At 44.5% G+C, this 20,331-nt stretch overlaps 2 protein-coding genes across 3 annotated transcripts in view; one reads left to right on the forward strand and one right to left on the reverse strand.

Annotated features, from left to right (window-relative positions):
• The first annotated feature begins 5,094 nt into the window (after positions 1-5,094).
• On the forward strand, positions 5,095-12,861 carry ZBTB33 (zinc finger and BTB domain containing 33). Its single transcript, XM_045470944.1, has 2 exons — positions 5,095-5,399; positions 7,880-12,861. Exon 2 carries the CDS (start codon positions 7,882-7,884, stop codon positions 9,898-9,900), a length of 2,019 nt encoding a protein of 672 aa, XP_045326900.1. The 5' UTR covers positions 5,095-5,399; positions 7,880-7,881; the 3' UTR covers positions 9,901-12,861.
• Positions 12,862-13,720: 859 nt separating this feature from the next.
• The window catches only part of TMEM255A (transmembrane protein 255A), a 57,207-nt gene continuing 50,596 nt past the window's right edge, over positions 13,721-20,331 (reverse strand). For both annotated transcript variants that reach the window (XM_045470922.1, XM_045470921.1), the window contains one exon: positions 13,721-16,104. In XM_045470922.1, the coding sequence (XP_045326878.1) occupies positions 15,946-16,104 (159 nt within the window). In that variant the 3' untranslated portion in view covers positions 13,721-15,945. The remainder of the gene's footprint in view (positions 16,105-20,331) is intronic.

A 20,331-nucleotide genomic window follows, 5' to 3' on the forward strand; every position in this document is an offset into this window, starting at 1 on the left:
ACACAGTCGATTCTGCTTGTTTCAGATGCTTTCTGTGCATACGTGTATGTAACATTTTATAATACTGGGCGCTTAGTGTGTCTCATATGTGCAAGTGTATATATGGATGTATACGTAATATATGCATAGATATGTGTGTATACATATGCATGTATAATATTTCGGAATGGCTCAAATGGAATTACATATTTTTTCCCTGAGGATATCCTGAATTAAAAACAAAACAAAACAAAACTAAATGGGGAATGGGAAGAAAAAGCACAAAGTATTCAAAGTATTTCTATGCAGCTGACAGTGTGTTTATCTTAGTCTTGTCATATTTAGCAAAGAGAAAAAATACAGTAGGCCCACTTACATTTGAATTTCAGATAAACAACGAACAATGTTTTAGTTTAAGTATGTCCCATACAATAATAATACAGTATTAAATGGCTAATTTTTGTTGCAGAGAAGGTCACTATTGTACCTCCGCCACCACCTCTTAATTTTATTCCTTATAAGTTTTTCATTTTCTGTTTCAGGAGGGGAAGGGGGAGGCCGCCCCTGGTATCTGCAAGGTAGCAGAACGCTCAGGCCATGATCTTCTGTTGGACATAAACTCACACAACATTAACTTAAGAAGAAGTCACTAGGAGATTGATGAAGTGAGACAAAACAAAGCCAATTAATAATTTTGTCTAATCATAGCTAGAAAAGGTCACTGTGTCACTCAGAAAACACCAAACACCCCCCTCTCTTAGCCAAAATGGGTGACTGCTACTTTATCAATTACAGCTTTATTCCTGTTCTCTTCTGCCCTCCCTAGAGTTAAGATGTACTGACGTGCCCAATGGTACAATTGCCCCTGCATCCTGACAGCAACTGATCTAGAGTGAACTCCCTCTTCCTTAGATCATCCCCCTAAGTCGCCCAAATAATACAATAGGTTCTTTCTAATATCCTCTTACTGAAACACCCCACACTTGCCTATGGTGTGTCTTCTCCCTCCCTGCAAAGAATAATGAACTCAACTTGTCAACTATGGGCACGTGCCCAGTGATCTTTGATTGAAGGGCATTGACGCGTTCCACTGCCTAGAATGTTCTTCCTCGGATATTTTCATAGCTCTTTCCCCTTAGTTCATTCTGTTGTTTGCTCATACATCATCTTTTCAGAGAAGTCTTCCCCGACCACACTATTTACAATAGCGCCCTCAAAGTTCTCCATCCCTTTATGCTGTTTATTTTTCCTCACATGTCACATTGCTATCTGATATTATACATTTAGATGATACAGACACAAACATCTATGGTATGTCTTTCCCATTAGAATCTAAGTTTCATGAAGACTGGGACTTCGTCTTGAAGACTATATCCACACTGCCTACCACATTGCCTGGCGCAGAGTGGGTATTAAATGATATGTATTGAACGAACATATGAACGAATGGATTTTTATTGTGTCAGGGTTTAGAACGGTTTCATTTTGTCACATATTCATCATCAACCTTGTCGTTTGGTCTTAGTCCTCCGTTTAGATTGGCTTGCTGCAAAATGTCCGTTCTTAATTTTTTTATTTTGACGCATGTCTTACTTGATTTGATTTCACGTTGCTGAGTAATTTTTCACAAAGAACTCATGGGGAGTATATTCCCTCAATTTTTTTTCCGTATTTGAAATATGCTACCTGGTGGTGGTGATGGTTGTTTTGTTTTGGTAGATTGTATTATTGTCAGCAATTGTCCACTTCCTCTTTCTGAGTAGGAGGGTTATCTATCCCTATCCAATTGACTTTAAGAGGTTTTAAGAAGAATGAGAGAACCAGCAGTATCAAACATGTCACTTAAAGAGAAAATTGTTAGGATTAAGCAGAAAAGGGGATACAGATGAACAAGCAAATGTATTTAGCACTTACTGGGTACCTGACACTCCTTCATTCAACATTAAGTAGCCATATCTATCTACCATTTATTAGATCCAGGCCGGCTCCACAAGAAAGTTACTGCTTGAGTTGCATCTTTCTGGAAGACCAGGCACTTGCCAAATAACAGGAGAGGCAAAGTGTGTGGCTATGAAAGGGATGGTTACTCCAAGTGCAGGGTTCTAGGCACAGACATGGAAGCGGTAAACAGCATGTCATATTTTGGAAACTGAAACTCAAAACAATTCTGTGGGAAGGTATTATTATCTCTATTTTACAGATGAATAATCAGGCTCAAGGTCACACAGCTATTGAGTGGCCGTATCAGAATCCTAACCCATTCACATCTGCTCCTCTAGTCTTTGTTTTCCTGCTCTACCTTACTGTGGTTTCTTCTTCTACTTGTGCAGTGAGCTTTCTAACTCTGTGAAGCTAAGCAAACTCCGAGGAAAGGCTCTAGGACTTGATGAATGCCATTTTAAAAATCTTTTAGCATCATCAACAGAATATATATTAAGCACCCACAAGATTCTCAGCATTTTGACACAGGAGAGGACAGTTGCTGTCCTCGTGGAATTCCTAATCAAGTTCAAACAAGGCAAACACTGACAATGTGGGTATACACCCTAACTGAGTCCATAATCAGCCAATCAAAAACCTTTCTGGAATGTGAAGCAGTTGATAACCTCCAAATCTGTTCTTTAAAATCTCCTGGGTCATTTCAAGCAGGATTAAGCCTGCAGATATAAAGGAAGTGAAAGGTGAAATAACTTGTCAAGAAACAGAAAATTAACTAAACTTTCCAATTACCTTGTCTGAAACGCAATTATTAAGGGCACTCAAATTTCTTGGTCTGCTCTGCTTTCCTACAAGGAACTTCCTTTCCTGATCATTGAAACCCCTTTAGTTATAGGTAGATTTTGTTTTGCTTTATTTTATTTTATTTTATTTTATTTTGAGAGAGAGTGCAGGAGGGGCAGAGAGAGAAGGAGAGAGACAGAATCCCAAGCAGGCTCTGCACTGTCAGCATAGAGCCCAATAAGGGGCTTGGGCTCACAAACCATGAGATCATGACCTGAGCTAACATCGGACACCTAGCCGAGGTAGCCACCAAGTCACCCCAGTAGCTTTTAAATTTTAGTTTAGCTTTTTTTTCTGGGCTGGTGAGGGGTGTGTGGTGAGGGACACGGCCAGAAGAGAAGTGGTTTCCTATGTGGGCTCCACATTTTTAAAGCCCTTTCATGAAAGGGGCCTTGGTGCTATTAATGCTGTTGCAAAAGAAACTATGTTGCATCTTCCAGTTTACTGAGAGGTAACCAACCGATACTTGGTATAAAGACCGCAGCTACTGCCACTGTGATCCATATTTCAAATATATGTCTCATTTTAGTTTTTTGTCAACTAAGCTACTGAAAGGTAAATAGGTCCTAAATTTTCAAGAAGTACTTTGTCCTAGTTCCTAAAAACATTTTTTTTTTTTTTTTGCTACTGAATTTTGGGAGAGGATGACTCAGGAAAATGGTCATTAATCTGCTAACTAGTTTGTTAAATCTGCTAACTCATTTTGTTAAGTACTCAATTCCAGGAAAATACTACCTTCTGCTTTAGTTTCCTTTGTAACAGTGGACTCCTATTTCCTGTGAAATGTCTTTATATTAAACAATGGAACTCATAATTTTAAGTCCTAATTAAAATAAAAAACCAACAATGCAGTAATTCTCACATTAGTTTCTCACATTTCAAAATCTGGAAGAGCCTAAGGAATTTCATGTGAATTTCTTGTTTCCATGCGAAAATACAACTCTAATACACCACTTAGGGTTTTTTTTTTTGATACACCACTTTTATATTTTACTATGTGGCTTTACTTTATTGAAGAGAATGTAGAATAGATTAGGGATGGATCGATGGTGACATTCTTGTCCAATTTCATGTTAAAGAAAATTAGATACAGTTAGATTTGTTTTCATCCTGGAATATGCTGACATTTTCAGCAAGACAATTTGTAGCAAGGAAGCACAGGGATTCTGACTGAAAGGTAAATAGGTGCAAATTCAAGTTTTGAGGAATGGTTACAATATTACCATATACATATATATATCCCTCAAAAATAAACATATATGGCTGCGCACCATCAGAGAGATCACCAACAGTGAGATCACGACCTGAGTCGAAGTTGGACTAACCGACTGAGCCACCCAGGCCCCCCTCCTATACATATTTTTTAAAAAAGAAAATGAAGGTAGTGAATGGCCTTAATTGTTGAAGAAAAAAGCCACTATTTTGGCTCCTTAGTTGGATACGATCAATAATCAGCCTAAAGGGAAATATTTTGCTCTACAAACACCCATTCTGTTTCTTCATTCATCATGGTACTCAGAAATGTATTACCGGAGAGTTTTAAAAAATTACAACTCATTCATGCATTTATTCATTAAACAATTATTGAACACCCGACTATGTGTCAGACACTAAAACCCTCTGAGGAGGAAATGCTATGTAAATAAAAATAATAAATTAACAATGCAAGTATTAATTTATTCGTCTTTCAAGATATACAGCTCAAACAGGAATATTTAGTTGCTGTTTCCTTCTCCGTGTTCTGTACGTTGCACAAATACTTCTGTCGATGTTTGTGTACCCATCTACTGAGCTCTTTGGAAAGGGAGACCTTGGCCTACTCATTTTTGTATTCCACGCAACCTGAGGTTTGGTATAGCTCAGACAGGTGGTCAGTAAACGATAGCTGAAACGAAGGAATTTAAGATAGTACTGCTTCATTTAGTATTAAATTACGAAGACAGCCTGGGGTCCAAACACTAGATTTATTTCTTAAAAATAGTACTGTGATGTCGTTATCAACTTGTTATCCTAGAAACCTGAATCATCCTGAGTCGATCCATTTGATTTTATCATATTTATTCAGATTGTATTTCAAGGTGGCTTAGCATCCAAGAAACGGGCTGATCGAGCAGCTTCCAACTCGCAAACTCGTACAGTCTCTAAAAGTTTTTACGCCCTAGAGGCTGGCGCCGAATTTAGGTGAAAGCGACTCGCTTCCCTCCCATCCCACGCGGGTGCCGGCATGACCCCATCTTTCCCTTCCTTTTTTCCCACCCTTTCGCCCTCCGGAAAGGGCCGAACGCTCCCAGAGCTTCCCAGTCTCACTCCGCCCCCTGCGGAAGGAGCCGAAGGCAGAGCGGGACGCCGACGCGCGGCCGCCGAAGCGCGGCCGCCGGGAGCTCGGGCCCTTCCGGAAAGGCCCGAACCGCGTTCGGAGGAGGAGGGCGCCGAAGTGGAAGGCGCCCCCGCGCTGTGCCCTCTGTCGGCGGCGTGGGGCAGCTGTAGCAGCGGTGGCGGCAGCCGCGTCGACGTCGACCAAGACTGGAGCGACGTTTGAAGAAGCAGCCGAATCGCCACGGAGTCCGGCTTCTGGTTGTTGGAGGGTTCCCACCCGTCCGCGCGGCCCGACGAGGAGAAGCGGCGGCGCCGGGAAGCAGGTGAGGACCCGGCCGGGCGCCGGGAGAGGCGAGGGAGCGCGCCCGCTGCCTCCGTCGCCGGGCCGCGCCTGCGTTTGCATTCTCCTCACTTGAACCAGGAAGCGGCGGAGTCGGAGGCTCCGCTCCTCCGGCCCTTTCTTTGTGTGGGCCCGGGAGTGAAGGAGGGGACGAGCCCGGAGGGCCGCGGCGCGGTCCCCTCCGCCGTCAGGGGCCGGGGGGCTGCCGGTTCCCCGGGTAGGCCCGGCGCGTGGGGAGCCCGCCGCGGGGACCCACTTGGCTTTTCCCTCGCCCTCCGCCTGGCTTTTTGTGCCTGCTTTTTCTCCTCCTAGCCCCTACTTTGATTTAGAGCTTTTCTGCCCGGCCCATCCTCCCCTTCCGTCCCCTTCCCGGGCATAACAATGCCGCCCGCTTGGCCTCATCCCCTCCCAACACCCCACCCTCGCGTTCGCCACCTTCCACTTTCCCCGGCTCGCCGGAGGACCCCTGCCCTCGCCGTGCCGGTCGTAGCTCCTCCTGGATTTCCGGGACGCTGCCTTTTCGCGTGAATTGGGGTGAAAAACGTCGGTTGCAGCCGGCCGGGCGCAAATGGGGAAGAGGGGGTGGAGTAAGGAAGATGGGGTGCAGCTGCCGCAGGGAGCCGCGTGTCGGCTTGACTCCCTCGCGGATGGCGTTTCTCGCTTTTCCACCTTCACCTGCCCTCGGTCCGGGGTTTGCCTCACAGTGACGCGGAATGGCTTTTCCTTGGGCAGCTCGCAGCTCGTGGGGAGGGTTCAGAGCGATTTGTGCGGTTCCCGGGCCCACCCTGACGGGGAGAAGCGGGAGGAAAGCCACACAAAATGAAACCAGTCCCCAGTGTCACCTGGACACGTACGTTGGATGCATTACCCCGTTCCAGGAACCCGTTTGCAAACGACAAAAATCGGATTCCGAAAAACCTGTCTACCCACTTAGCAGCGACTTCTGTCGAAATCCCCATATTTCGGAAGCCCTGGTTGCTGGCTCGCTGTCCAAAGGTCACCCTCTCTGATGAATGCCTTTATGGTCACCTGGAAATCCTTGGTACTGTTAAACGAGCAACGCCTTATAACGGATGGTGTCTGAAATGCTCATTTCTAGGCTTTTTGCCTACTTTGTGTTTTTAAGCTGTAATTTTGAAAATTTCGAAGAGGCTTGAGATGCCCTGCCCTCCACGTGTATATAACTTAAGCACTGTGATGACAGTGGTAGTGTTTTGGTAACTTTAAAGGGAAAGAATATTAGCAATAAAAGTGTGTGTGTGTGTGTGTGTGTGTGTGTGTGTGTGTGTTTACCTAAAGTACTTAACAGCTAATTGTACATAAAATATATGAAAGATACATAAAAGATACATGAAAGATACATAAAAGCTACATAATATATTTAATACATGTATGCATTTTAAACAACTCCGCATCCTATTACCAGGAGTATGTTCTGGAACATGCAAAAAAAGAATGTTTGGGGGTGGTACACAGCATTGCTCTTTACTGACATCCCGCTCCCTTTTTCTAGAGTAACCGTCCGCTCTGTTCCAGTAAGTTTATGTTTTCATTGTCACTAACACATCAGGTATAAAAAAGTTCTCCTACCGCTGCCCATAATTCTTTACCAACAAATTGAAATGTTTTGTGTTTTCATGCAAATAAGCATTAAGAAATGGTGACTTGTCCTTAGTCTTATTTTTTCACAGAGGCATCTGTTGACTTCACTTGAAACTCTTTACAAGTCACCTCTGGAGATTGTAAGAGTAGAGAGGTGAGGGGAAGGGGCAAGGAGGATGAGGAGAGGGGAGAAGGTAAAAAAAAAATAGTGTTTCATAGTTTATCTAGATGTGGCACTCCAATTTAAATAAGAACAGAAAAATAATGGGCAGTCTAGAGGTAATGATTGTCAGGGTTGATAAACACTAATTCAGTTTCTGGCTGCAGGGAGTAGCTTTTGAATATGTTCTTAAAGATGAGTTAAAATTTAGAAAGTATAGAATGGATATTGCACACACCAAGCTCCTCTGACACTGAAATCATTCACTTACAGGTGAAATAACTTCTGTGTGTTCACGACGAAGACTTCATAAAGTTTTAAGACCGTTAAAAATGAACTCTTAACTCTTCTTGAGGACAAAACCCAAAAACTGGAACCAAGAAAATTCATTCTAATCTTAAGAAATTCTCAGTGGTGATGCATGTGTCTGAGATTCAGAGGAAGAGATATTACTATTCAAATCTGTAGATCAGTTAAAAACTTGCTTGTCTCTTCTCGGGGGGAAGTCATGAGATTTGTTGCGTGGTCCAGAAACCAGCCTGCGTGAACAATTTATATACAAGCCAAAAAGTTAGGCCAACCTTCAGTTAAAACCTGATGCCCGGCGACGCCGTGCTGTAGCTTACATTCGGAATGATAAAGTACTTTTGTTTTTCTTTTCTAATCTTCTCCCACCCCCTCCTCCTCCCTTTCTCTTATAGGCATGGAGAGTAGAAAACTGATTTCGGCTACAGACATTCAATACTCTGGCAGTCTGCTGAACTCCTTGAATGAGCAGCGTGGCCGTGGACTCTTCTGTGATGTTACCGTCATCGTGGAAGACCGAAAATTCCGGGCCCACAGGAATATTCTCTCAGCTTCTAGTACTTACTTCCATCAGCTCTTCTCGGTTGCTGGGCAAGTTGTTGAACTGAGCTTTATAAGAGCAGAGATCTTTGCAGAAATTCTCAATTATATCTATAGTTCTAAAATCGTTCGTGTTAGATCAGATTTACTTGATGAGCTGATTAAATCAGGACAGTTGTTAGGGGTTAAATTTATAGCAGAGCTTGGTGTCCCATTGTCACAGGTTAAAAGCATCTCAGGTACAGCTCAGGATGGTAATGCAGAGACCTTACCACCTGGTTCTGGTGACAAGAACCTGGAAATGCCAAAATCAAAAGATGAAGCCCAAGATAACGGGGCCACTATAATGCCCATTATAACAGAGTCTTTTTCCTTATCTGCTGAAGATTATGAGACAAAAAAGATTATTGTTACCGATTCAGACGATGATGACGATGATGTCATTTTCTGCTCTGAGATTCTGCCCGCAAAGGAGACTTTGCCGAGTACCAATGCAGTGACACAGGTCCAGCCTAACCCAGGTTCCGTTGCTATTTCAGATGTTGCTCCCGGTGCTAGTAATAACTCTCCCCCTTTACCAAATGTCACACCTACTCAGAAACTTCCTACTGCTGTGAATCAGGCAACTCTGAGCCAGACACAAGGAAGTGAAAAATTGCTGGTGTCTTCAGCCCCGACACATCTGACTCCCAACATTATTCTGTTAAATCAGACACCACTTACTACACCACCAAATGTCAGTTCTTCACTTCCAAATCATATGTCTCCTTCGATCAATTTACTTGTGCAGAATCCGCAGACACCAAACAGTGCTATTTTAACAGGAAGCAAGGCCAATGAAGAGGAGGAGGAGGAAATTATAGATGATGATGATGACACTATTAGCTCCAGTCCAGATTCGGCCGTCAGTAATACATCTTTGGTCCCACAGGCTGAAATCCCCCCGAATGCCACTTTTGATGGACCATTGATACAGAAGATGCAGGTTCCTACACTTCTGCAAGAGCCACTTTCTAATTCTTTAAAGATTTCAGATATAATTACCAGAAACACTAACGATGCAGGTTTAGGATCAAAGCATCTAATGGAGGGTCAGAAGATCATTACTTTAGATACAGCCACTGAGATTGAAGGCTTGTCAACGGGTTGCAAGGTTTATGCAAATATCGGTGAAGATACTTATGACATAGTGATCCCAGTCAAAGATGACCCTGATGAAGGGGAGGCCAGACTTGAGAATGAGATACCAAAAACATCTAGCGGTGAGACGGCAAACAAGCGTATGAAAGTAAAACACGATGATCACTATGAGTTAATAGTAGATGGGAGGGTCTATTATATCTGTATTGTGTGCAAGAGGTCCTATGTCTGTCTGACAAGCTTGCGGAGACATTTTAACATTCATTCTTGGGAGAAGAAGTATCCTTGCCGTTACTGTGAGAAGGTATTTCCTCTGGCAGAATATCGCACAAAACATGAAATCCATCACACGGGGGAGCGAAGGTATCAGTGTTTGGCCTGTGGCAAATCTTTCATCAACTATCAGTTTATGTCTTCACACATAAAGTCAGTTCATAGTCAGGACCCTTCCGGGGACGCAAAGCTTTATCGTTTACATCCGTGCAGGTCCTTACAGATCAGACAATATGCGTATCTTTCTGATAGGTCAGGCTCTATGCCTGTAATGAAGGATGATGGTATTGGGTATAAGGTTGATGATGGGAAAGAACCTGCCGTAGGGGCCGCATCTACTCCTCAGAACAAGCCAATGACCTGGGAAGATATTTTTATTCAGCAGGAAAATGATTCCATTTTTAAACAGAATGTAACAGATGGCAGTACTGAGTTTGAATTTATAATACCTGAATCTTACTGAATTTGGAAGTATCAGAAACTCTGGTTTGCATTAAGGGGCAAGGGTTTCAGAAAACCTGTAACACAAATTAAGGTGAAAACAAGTTAATTTGATCTGCCGCGCCATCTGAAGGCAGTCTACTTGGATTATTTGTTGATAATTTTTAGAAGCAAATCGTTCCGAAAGTTTGAGTAGAGATTGAGAAGTTTCCCCCCCTCCCAAGTATCTGTTTATATAGTTCTCTTTCAGCTCATTTTTAAGAGGCAAACAACAAAAGCTTGGAGAGATAGTTTCCTGAATAGAATTTTGAAGCAGTCTGAATGTTCTTTAAACATAACTGGAGTTATTAGCTTACCCTAGTATATCTTCCAACTTTCCCCTTCCATGTTAGCACTTTACTGCTGAATTCTCAATTTTGTTAATATTGAGACTATAAATGTGTGTTGTGTTTTGGATATGGCATAAAAAGTAAACAAGAACTTCTAAAGTTGTTCTGGAAAATTTCAGAATAAGTCTCTGCTTGGTTGTGTATTCTGCTAGTCCAAATGGATAGCAACCTCCTGCCTCCCTCCCGCCATGAAGATGGCCATGCAGACAAGTGTCTCATCTGAAGAAAGAGTTTTTAGTTCATTAGAGTTAAGTTGTAAGTTTCACTTTTCTTGCCATTGTCTGGAAAGGACTTTGGTGGCTGGACTACTGTATATATATACCTTTGCAGTGTGGTCTCCGTGGGCGAAAGTGTTCACGGAAAACAAATCTCTGTATTGCAGACTGGAGGAGAGGAAGAGTTCTGTTGGTTTGTTTTGAATTCTGTGTTCTTACGTGATAGAGAGCGAAGGTGAATGGTGATTTCCTTTTTGTTCCTATGGTTAAAAATATTCCCTTGGGAAATTTCAAAGTTTGAATTTGAAAGCCACCAAATAAATCTTTCATTATGTATAAATCTTTATAAATGATAGATTCCATAAATGAGACTCCTACATATTTTAGGCGGGAGGCTACTGGTATATATTTTTAAATGTTCATATTACTTAGAATTTCTAATAGGAAGTTTTTGTTTGAAATAGTTGAATCCGTGATCTAGTATTTTCCTTTCGGCAAGACCTTTTAGGTTGTTACCCCTTCTGAAGTTAAGTTCCATTCCATCTGCAAAGTGCTGCAATATTATAGCAATCAGAAACTGTATATGGAATGTTCTAGAGGCTTGTTGATTCCCATTTCTCTTGAGAACAATAAGTATACCTTTCTTCCTTTTAAAATGACACCTATTTAAACACTTAGAAAATAAAGTCAAAACTCACTGAAGTGCTAGTACTAAAAGGAAGCAGGTTGGAACAAATGTATAGCCTAGCCTTTGTAACAGGATTAACTTGTTGAACTTCTGTAAATTACTTTTTGCAAAGGAAAAAAATTAATAGATACTAAAAAAGATTGTTGTGCATAGTTGTTAGTCATTTGTAACCTTGCTTAAATATTTCTTAATTCAACATAGATATTTTCTTCTCTTTAACCACGTATTTTTAAAAATAGTCTATTTCTTGACTCGGAACTTAAAGCTTTAATCATAATTTCTCATGTATGCATCATTCTTCTGATGGCGAGCTAGATTTGAAGATAATGGTTTCAGTGTTTCAGTTGGCAGTGGAGGGTCTCAGGCCTCCGTATTTGCAATAATACAAGAAGAAAGAAAAATATTATAATGGTTTGCTTACAGAGGGCTAGAGTGATGTGCATCTGATTGTTTCCTGTTCTGTGAGTCTAGACCTTCAGACCATTTTGTAAGCTAATCCTTGGAAGATTTTTAAGTTACCTTACAATTTAAGACTGTGATCTCCGGAATCACAATATCGGTTTAATTTCTGTGTGGATATTGACAACATTACTCTTTGACTATACAGTGCACTCGGAAATATTTTCAGTGGAAATTTGTTTGAGTTTCATTAATGTTGTTTTACCAGTTAGACATAATTACTTCAGCAAGTGTGAATGATACCGATGCCAGCAGAACTTCCAGAACTTTCAAACTCAACTGCTAAGAAAACGAGTTGATCGTAACAAAACTTGAGAGTTTCTACAAGGCTATTATGACAAACCAGTTCTGTAATGGAAAACTCTCCATTTTGGGTAATACGGATCTAACTATTTGCTGCTGCTGTGCTCTATGTAAATTCTGAATATAAAACTTAAACTCTGTGCCTAATGAAGGTATCTTCTAGAGTTTCTTGGGAGAAGGAAAACTGGAAAATTAACTTGTATTTTTGCCAGAAGACTCTTCCCTGCGATGTATGTCAGGGTCTTCAAGAAGTTTCTATATCCAAAGTTCAGAATTCGTGTGGCATACTCGTTCGGGGCTGAAACCATTCACCCCCAGTATTCATTGGGTTGGAAATCTGTAGCAAGATTCTGTTTAAAACTTAACATGGTGTTTTCCTATTTAATATTTAGTTTTCTGGCTATTAGATCCCTTCTTTTTTTCTTTTAAGTTGGCTTCAAGATTGCTCCTGTGCTAAATTACCTGTAAATGTTCTGGATAGAAACTGTTTGAAATAGCATTTTGTTAAAAGAGATGATAGAAAATGAAATGCTCAAAGTAAGCAAAGATTTTAAAATGCCATAAGAATCTTGCAAGATTTACTTTAAAATGTATTTGAAATGATCATTATCGTTTTGGTGGTAATGATCCCCCCCATACAACTACTACGAGGAATTGATGTTGTATTTTTTCCATTGTACCAAAAAGATAAATGGTTAAAAATGGTCAAGGTATTTTGTATTGTCAAGGCATGCATATTCTAAAGGATTAAATGTTAATTCAACAGCACTGGCTTCCTCACCTGTCCATCATCTGACTCTACCCAATACTGTAATGTTCATACTTGTACAATCTTCCCTGTCATATGACTTTAAGTTCTTTTCATTAACCATTACCTGGTATTAGTTCATAGAGCTTCTTATGGCAAAAATAAAATGTTATAATTCTGATTTTTTTTTGAGCGTATTTTTTACGAGATTATCTTTCAGAAATTACGTAGACTTGGGGCGCCTGGCTGGCTTCAGTCGGTAGAGCATGCCGGGGGTCTTCAAGCCCCACATTGGCCATAGAGCTTACTTAAGAAAAGGAAATTGTATAGACTTTACTCTTCTGTTGTTTTTCAGTTTTCGTAGTAGGAGACTGGGGGTATTTCTGACGGCAGCATAACAAAACTACTAGGTTTGTAGGAGTGCTGACAGTACCGACTCCATCTTTGGCTCTCCATCTTAGTCATGTCTGTGCGATGACCTCCCTTGGGGCTACATGGTTCAGGCCCCTTGGAGGTTAATGTGTGTCCTGACCAGAATGCAGGAAGGCTTGTTTTGATCTTTCCTAAACTTGTTTAAACACCTAGCAGAGCTAACCATTTCTCCCCCTCCCCTCTGGCACACAGATGGCACCACTTTAGATAAAACTACACTTTGACCTCACCACCACGCTCTGTAAAATCTGTGGATTAAGGCCCGCACTTTGTGGAGAATAGCTTCGCAGCACCTGGGTTGTCCTCCGCTGCATCCCCCACCCCCACCCCAGCCAGTAAGTTGCCTGGAGGGAAACTCTGGAAGCCAAGCCGAATGGAGTGGCTTGCTGCTTCCTGGTTTGGTCTCAAGATGCCTTCTCAGTCTGGATGACACTTTACTGCCACCCGCCCCCCCCCCCCCACCTTCTAACAGGTTTCGCTTGTGGGTTAATTGCATCCTTGTGGTATCTTGAGCCACATTAGTCCGAAGTGAGTAGGCTGTTGTCTGTCACTGGCTTTGGGGTGTCTGTGATACTTTTGTACGTTCCATGAAGACGCACGTAAGTGAATAAGGAGGAGGACAGTTTTATTAATCTGAAACATCACAAAAGCAGTCTGGGTTCCCAACATGGCAGTGATACAGATTTTAAGCAACATCCAGTTTATACAGGTTCTGGATTAATATTTTAATGTTTCATGCCCAGTTCAATACTTTAAAGCAGAATTAGGAATAAAGCAGTAAATATTACAAAATGCAGTCAAGGTCCATATTGGAAATAGAAATTCCTTCATTACAGCAAATGTATTGCAAAAGAGTAAAGCAGCAAATATTAATTTTTCTAAGGTAACATGCACTGTATAGAATTCAATGTAATAAAAAAAGAAGCTGCTCAAATTAAGTGTTACAAAATCTATTCTGTTTCAAGTTATTTTGTAAAGTAAGAAAAATACATAGAAATGAGTCAGAGTCTTAACACTTTAAGAAATGTGATAAATGTAGGATATACTGTGTACTGGTGCCTTTTAAAAAATCAAATACTCATACACGTTCACTAAAGCAAAAGGTAAAGTGTAAATGGCAAAAAATGTCATTGAGTATTACAAGTTGGTATTTGTATAGTAAGTCAATTGGTTACTAGTCCCTTTTTGAAATCCAATAGAATGTAATATGCTCAGAAGTGTAGAAAATAATAGTAATTCTACGTAACACAAAAGGATCATTTTCGTTTTCCCGATTTGAACTCTGGATGAGACATCATTCATGGTGCTGGAAGTTAAACCGAATGCTTTGCAAACATTGATTTGTGAACAACGGGTGCACTTGTCGTGCCTTGCTAATTCTCGATGGCTGGGTGTCTACAAGGTAGATGGGAGCACCAGCATTTGCCTGCTACCTCGAATCCATCAAGTCGGGAGGTAGCGAAATTGGCTGGAAAATTTTCCAGTATGTGTTCTGTGTTTGCAGAACTGTCTAATTAGGTACCCTCCTGTAGCCCCTGTATTTTTACATTATACAAGTGTAGGATTAGCAGCCTGCCTTTAAATCAGTCAGTCCTCAGGTTAGCGTAAGATCGCAGTGAAAGTGTTCATTCTGAAGTTGAAGGCATGGGTGCCAGAGTGTTAAATTCGTCAGGTTGATGGTTTAAAGCTATGTGTAATTAAAAGAACTGTACAAACACCTACCACAATGTGCCAGATGGATTTTTAAATCTACGGTAACACTTAAGAATCTGTCAGGTTGGCGACTTTTGAGGTTTTGCAGACTTAAAGCGGCATTGTGACACTTTCATAATCTTGAACACTGTCGTGATTGGTCTCCACACAAAAAAGGATGATTCTTTCGGGGTGGGGTGCAGGATACGTGCGGTCTGCTGGGATTGAAGCACAATATTTGGAGATTAAATAGTCACAAAGATTCGTAACAATTCCTATCACCACCCAAGAACCTAATCTGGCATTTTTAACCGTCAGATTTCTATCTCCCGTAGCAAATGTCTTTTGTAGTACCGCGTCCTGCAGTGGAACCGCGGTCTCCTAAGTTACCGGATGTAGAACTGAGATCTACTCACAGCACTTCACATGTCGCTCTTTGTATTTCAGTGCTTCCTAAACAATCAACCCTGTTCCCGCTAGTCGAGGGAATATTGCACTTTTCCCTTTGGGAGGTACTGATAACAAAAGCTTGAGCTGAATGATCACAACAGCCATTTTTACAATACTCACGGAGAAGAAAAGGAGTACAAGATACGGGCAGCGTTTTTCAACATCCAGACAAAAGCAAACAAAATCTTAGCCGGAACGCTCTGTGTTGGAACCACTGCGTAGCTCCATCATCTGGGAAATTTTCCTTAGGGACCGACGTTGGCGGTAGGGAAAGATAGGGCCCGTAAGCCAGGTGCTTCAACCAAGGTGCTAGGGTGGCAATCTACAAGCGTCCGAGGAGGCCCCTGCATTTACACAGAGTGAAACAGGCGGTGACCGCGCTTCTGCAGAGCACAGACGCCAAGCCTGTGGGAAATGCAGGTCCGCGCGGGACACGCCTCTTGCTGGGGCGGCTCCGCAGCCTTGCTTAAAGAGTGTGTTGCTGCCCTTCTTGGAAGCACTGGGTTCAGCCTAGCCACCCCTGCTCTGCACTGATGACGCAGAAGCTTCATCCCTATCTTTCCCTGGCTTGGCAAGCCTCTGTAAAACCGTATGCGTAAGAATCACACCTTAAACGTTGTACCCTACACACTTCCACTAAAGCAGAAATACAAAAGCCACAATAATCTCGATAGCCAACAGGCATTCCTCTTTAGGGGCTGTAAGGTGGTGGTTTTTCAAAAGGCGGGTAATAGGGTGGAGAGTAGCGGGGTGGTGCGCTCGAGGACCACATGTAGCTGGGCGAAGGCGATGCGGACTGGGGCTCATCAGAAAGTCCGGAGGGAGGGGAGGACGGAAAGACACCCGAATGCTGTGTGATAAAAACAGAACATCAGGTTAGGCAGCCAGGTGGCAAGTCCTCCGAAGTGCATGTTATTTAAAAACGCATTTGGACCGCGTTTGCTTCTGTTTGGAAGCACAGAGCGCTCCCACACCTCGCAAAGATCATGAGGGGCGGGGGCTGGTCCCACTCTCTCTCCCAGTCACGCTACAAAGCTCCCGCACAGACAGCACGGCATCCTCCTTCCCGGCCCCTTGAGCCCTGCATCCAGTTCCCGATTCTTGTCGCTCCTGCTTCTGTGTCGTCCCTCCAACCCGCCACTCCCTTTTCCACGTTCGCAACCCAAGCCTTCCCTACCCCTCCCTCGAGCTATGGCAACAGCATCCCAGCTAAGTCTCCGAAACAAAGGTGCTCCGGGCCTTAAGAACATCTGAGGTGGGACGCCTGGGTGGCTCAGCCGGTTAAGCGTCCGACTCTTGATTTCGGCTCAGGTCACGATCTCAGTTCAAGTCCCGCATGGGGCTCCATGATGACAGTGCAGAGCCTGCTTGGGATTCACTCTCTCTCCCTCTCCCTCTGCCCCTCCCATGCTCTCTTACTCTCTCAGAGATAATTTTAAAAACAAAGAAAACTTAAAAGAACATCTGAGGTTAAGCCAGTAATACCTGGGAAAGTCTTTGCTACCAGAATATATCGCGGAGCCCATCCCGCAGACCAAAACCCAAAACAGAAACTAAGGTCAGAGAGGTTAAATGGTGTCTTGGACCTGGGCTCTTTTAAGTCCAGCAATTTCTGTTTCATCTTACTCGTGGCCCACCACCCCCAAATTCAGGGGAGGGCAGAGGAACACGGGCATGGAGGTGAGACTACCAACGGCGAGCACAAGGAGCGATTTGTCAGGTTGCAGAGACACAGGATTCAATGTGACTTTGTGTTGTCTTTGGGAAGAGAGAGGATATAGATTAAAGAAAAAACAAAACCAGTGGGGCGCCTGGGTGGCTCAGTCAGTTGAGCGTCTGACTTCGGCTCAGGTCATGAGCTCGCGGTCTGTGAGTTCGAGCCCCACGTCGGGCTCTGTGCTGACCGCTCAGAGCCTGGAGCCTGTTTCGGATTCTGTGTCTCCCTCACTCTCTGCCCCTCCACCGCTCATGCTCTGTCTCTCTCATTCTCAAAAATGAATAAATGTTAAAAAAAAAAAAGTGAATTAACTCATGAGGAGTCATTTGCTACTTCTCTTTCCCTGGCCCATGTATAGATAGACCCCTGACCCGAACGGTTTTCCTGCTCAAGGAGAGTTGGCCTGTTTTGTTCATTGTTGTATCCCCCAGAGCTGACAACAGTGCTTGGCAAGTAGCAGGTGCTCAATAAATGTTGAATGAGTGACTGTAACCTCAGGACTACAGAAGATGAACTTGGCATGTGTTTTAAAAATAAAATCCATTTTCGGGGCGCCTGGGTGGCGCAGTCGGTTAAGCGTCCGACTTCAGCCAGGTCACGATCTCGCGGTCCGTGGGTTCGAGCCCCGCGTCGGGCTCTGGGCTGATGGCTCAGGGCCTGGAGCCTGTTTCCGATTCTGTGTCTCCCTCTCTCGCTGCCCCTCCCCCGTTCATGCTCTGTCTCTCTCTGTCCCAAAAATAAATAAACATTGAAAAAAAATAAATAAATAAAATCCATTTTCAAAGAATACAGTCACATCTTGTAGGTATCGCCGCCTTGCTCCAGCGGCGGGACGCAGCTGAGGTGTGAAGGCCGGAGTGGGGTACGGGGATGGCGGGAGGCCAGAGGCTAGTTCTAGGCTTCCAGGAAGAGTGCACATAATAAACCAACGGACAGGGTGGAGAACTGCAGTTTTGGGGCGTGGCTTAGCTCTAGGAGGAACTGGTGTATTAAAAACAAACAAACAAACAAAAAGGCCCACTTACACCAAAATTTCTCAAGAGTTCAAGTGCAGTTTGGGATGGCCGTCCCTTTACTTTGTTCACCTGGCCAGAGTCTGAGTGGATCATGTCATTTTTCCAGGCCTGGGGCAATCTAGAGTCAGCCTCCACATGAGATTTCTTTTTATTTATTTCTTTTTTAAAATTTTGTTAATGTTTATTCATTTTTGAGAGACAGACACAGAGCATGAGTGGGGGAGGGGCAGAGAGCGAGGGAGACCCAGAATCCGAAGCAGGCTCCAGGCTCTGAGCTGTCAGCACCGGGCCTGACGCGGGGCTCAAACTCATGAACCACGAGATCATAACCTGAGCTGAAGTCGGATGCTCATCCGACCGAGCCACCCAGGCGCCCCTCTTTTTCTTTTTTAAAGTTTATTTATTTCTTTTGACAGAGAGCACAAGCAGGTGAGGGGCAGAGACATGGAGAGACAGAATCCCAAGCAGTCTCCGCACTCTCAGCGCAGAGCCTGATTCGGGGCTCGAACTGACCAACCGTGAGATCATGACCTGAGAGGAAATCAAGAGTCAGACGCTTAACCGACTGGGCCCCTGAGGCGCCCCGCTGACATGAGATATCTGGAGCCTGAGACCATCTGGGTGAGTCTCCTTATCCCCAGTGAGACACCGAAATACCTGTCCACATTACGCTGGGACCGACAAGAGATGTAGGTGCCATTATTCCCTCCACCTCCCCCACCCCGTCTATTATTTCACCCTGAGTGAAGGAACATCGAAGGTCATAGAAACTGCAGAGCCTTTAGAGACAAAACAACTTGGGGCACCTGGGTGGCTCAGCCGGCTAAGCATCTATTTTTTTTTAATTTTTTCTTCTTTTAGTATTTATTCATTTTTCGAGAGAGAGAGAGAGAGAGAGAGCACGCGCAAGCAGGGGGCAGAGAGAGAGGGGGACACAGAATCCGAAGCAGGCTCCAGGCTCTGAGCGGTCAGCACAGAGTCGGACACAGGGTTCGAACTCACAAACCGCGAGATCATGACCTGAGCCGAAGTCGGACGCTTAACGGACTGAGCCACCCAGGTGCCCCAAGGGCCTGACTCTTGATTTCAGCTCAGGTCATGATCTCACAGTTCGTGGGTTCGGAGCCCTGCGTCGGGCTCTGTGCTGAGCGTGGAGGCTGCCTGGGATGCTCTCTCTCTCCCTCTGTCTCTGCCCCTCTCCCACCCGTGTGCCCTGTCCCTCTTTCCAAACAAATAAATAAACTTTAAAAAAAAACAAGACATTTGTATGGTAACTGCCTCGTCTTCCATTCTGCGCTACAGAACTCTCTCCTTTTCCCCCCTCCCTCATCTTCAACCAAGAGCACTGTCCTCTCAGCCGGAGAGGAGGGCAAAACCCAGCGGGGACAAGAGTCCCCACGCGCGGGGACGCGGTCCTCTGCCCTTCTGGATGCCGCTACAGGCCAGCCCCAGGCGGGAGGCGCAAGCTCCCCACCGCGCGGCTAGGAGGCGGCTGTGTCCCGGGAGGTAGGCACAGGCCACCGCGGGCGGCAGTTGCACGCGGTGGTAGTAGAAGGGGGCGGCGCGACAGCCTTTGGTTTTCACTTCTCACTTTCGCGGCTGGGAAGTATTCAAGCGGACGGGGGTGGGATGCTTCTCGCTTGGCTTTGGCGGCGGCGCCGGGAGTCTTCTTCAGGATAACATGGGAGGACTGGGGAGCTAACTGGCTGCAGTCCACACACCCTGGGGGCTGGGGGTGGGGCCCACAGTACCAGCGCGTCGTTTCCTAGCAACAGGCAGGCACCTTGGGAAGGATTTGGCTCTGTTGCAGCTGGGGAGCTGGCCTGGTGCATTTGGGCTCCTGCCTAGGAGTCGACTCCACTAATGGGACGGGCAGCTCAGAAGAACAGAGCTCTGAGCCCTTGTAGCCACAAAGCATGAAAAGCATCTAAATAGCCTACTGCGGGGCCTACGTCGGTGCATTCAAGCTGCCCGAAGCAGGGGAGGCGAGGCACGGGCTGGTGGTGCTTCCAGAGGAGGGCCACCCTGTCAGGACACACACACACGGCTCTCCTCTCCCACCCTAGCCTGCCCCCTGTCTGCCGGGCGGCGGACCCACACTCTCCAGGACGAGCGTGCCCTTCTGTCGCGCGTGCTTCTCTCTCTTCGGGAGCACTGGGAGGCAGTGACTCTGAAGAGAGCCCTGTACCCGGGCCAGGTGACCAAGGTCACAGCGGAAGATGCTGTGTCCCCAGGGTAAAATCCAGGCTTTCTTGATTCTTTACATGCCCCCTAGGTTTCTGTTGCTGCCCCAGAAAGCGAGGCCAGGGGAGATGGAGAGAAGACTGGATAAAAGCAAGAGGAA

This window comes from Leopardus geoffroyi, chromosome X (genome assembly GCF_018350155.1).
Source record: "Leopardus geoffroyi isolate Oge1 chromosome X, O.geoffroyi_Oge1_pat1.0, whole genome shotgun sequence".
Lineage (NCBI taxonomy): Eukaryota > Metazoa > Chordata > Mammalia > Carnivora > Felidae > Leopardus > Leopardus geoffroyi.